The following is a 1,784-nucleotide window of genomic DNA, read 5'->3' on the forward strand; positions in this document are numbered from 1 at the left end:
GATATATGGTTTCCAATTTTACAATTCAACACATGCCTCGAAAATATTGAATGTGAACATACACTTACATTGATTATTAAAATTATCCCCATGTGCACATGAAGTATAAAATTATTTGATATGACTTTAAGAAATTAAACATATAGGAACTATTTATATACATTATATATTGACACCTCCTTAGTTTCTTGGTGAATCTATCTTTTTATATTTCGACATATTTTAATGATAATTTTGATTCCGCCACTAAATAGAAGAATGAGGCTTCATAGCATTGATCATACCAAGATGTGCAAATAAAATAAATATAGATATATTCCAAGTTATTGGAGAAGGTACTTTTCTAGTGTTTGACAAAAAAATTGACTTTGACTTTCGCTTTCGCTTTTGCTATAGAATTTATTAGATCTATTTTTCTTTTCCTTGTCCCGTTTATCAATGACGTGGATGAAAAACTCGATGGCTTGCGTGAGCGCGTATGATGCCTCACTTTTAGTCTAGCCGGCTTGGGCATGTTTGAGCCGATTAAATGAGGAAAATTGACCCGAGCTCTTGAGCCCCGGATTTTAAAAGCAGCTTGGTCATAAGCCAATGCTGCATCCTCCGGGGTTTCATATGTTCCTAACCACAGCCTCGCACCTTTCCTATTCGGATCTCTTATCTCCGCCGTGAACGTCCCCCATTGCCTCCGTCTCACACCTATGTACCGCCTCCAATCTCCTGGCGTGTTTTTCTCACGCGCTACCACCATGTTAGGTCCCTTTATAATTTCCTCCTCGTATTCAAACTTTTCATGTGATTCGATTGAAAGGGAGCTACCTAAACTTGAGAGAGCACTATTAGGTAATTCGACGTTGTTTAAATTCATAGGTGAAAAATATTCAGAACAATCGAAATCATTTAGAAAATGTTGCTTTACTGATTTAAGAAAATCAAAATCAGATAAAGAGAACTTCATATTGATATTCATTTTTTTTTCTCTATAGATATTTGGATGAACTTTCACAAACTATTTTTATTTATACCCTTTGGACTTATACATGTAGCGACCTAGCTAGTCCGTACATATTATTGTTTAAACATATTTATTGAATTTCTAGGTTGGTTCCTTTTTAAGCACATGTATTTTATGTTTTTTTTGTTTATATTATTATTATAATGGACTTGAAGATAAATTAAATAAATTTATGAATTATTGCAACATGTTATGCCCATCACGATAAAGACACGTTTTTCTGAAAATTTAAGAGTCATAAAGGGAAATGTAATTAGTTGATGAGTGATGAGCAAGCAATGCCTAGTAGTATATATAAATACTGTTTTTGGTCATATATTTTTCTTTAATTTTACTAGAATAATTTACTTTAATGTTCAAACTATTTATTATTTTTAATGAAATAATTTATACTCATATTAAATACGTATAACTTGTTTCAAGCAACAATTTTCGTTCACATAGATTGAGTTTGAAGGAGTATTTTCCTTATGTTTTAGGTACAACGTAACGTAATTAAATATATCTTTCAATATATGTCATATTAGTTTTCAAGCGTTAATTACATATATTGAATTGCAAATAAATGTTTTCGCTGATATTTTAAAATTGGAGTACCAAAAGACCTTCATGATTATATACTTTAATTATGTTCTTTAATTCGGCGACGACTCAATTTAGAAAGTTAAGTATCATTTAATAGTTTCAATTTATTACAATTAATAAAACAAATTATATTTTATTAATAAAAAAATAAATTAGCACTACTAGAAATTTGATCTACTGTCAC

At 30.4% G+C, this 1,784-nt stretch overlaps 1 protein-coding gene across 1 annotated transcript; it reads right to left on the reverse strand.

The window, feature by feature from the left end:
- Positions 1-291: 291 nt before the first annotated feature.
- LOC114075626 (ethylene-responsive transcription factor 2-like) lies at positions 292-987 on the reverse strand. Its single transcript, XM_027914069.1, has one exon. It carries the CDS (start codon positions 968-970, stop codon positions 344-346), a length of 627 nt encoding a protein of 208 aa, XP_027769870.1. The 5' UTR covers positions 971-987; the 3' UTR covers positions 292-343.
- Positions 988-1,784: the final 797 nt, after the last annotated feature.

Source organism: Solanum pennellii, chromosome 1 (assembly GCF_001406875.1).
Source record: "Solanum pennellii chromosome 1, SPENNV200".
Lineage (NCBI taxonomy): Eukaryota > Viridiplantae > Streptophyta > Magnoliopsida > Solanales > Solanaceae > Solanum > Solanum pennellii.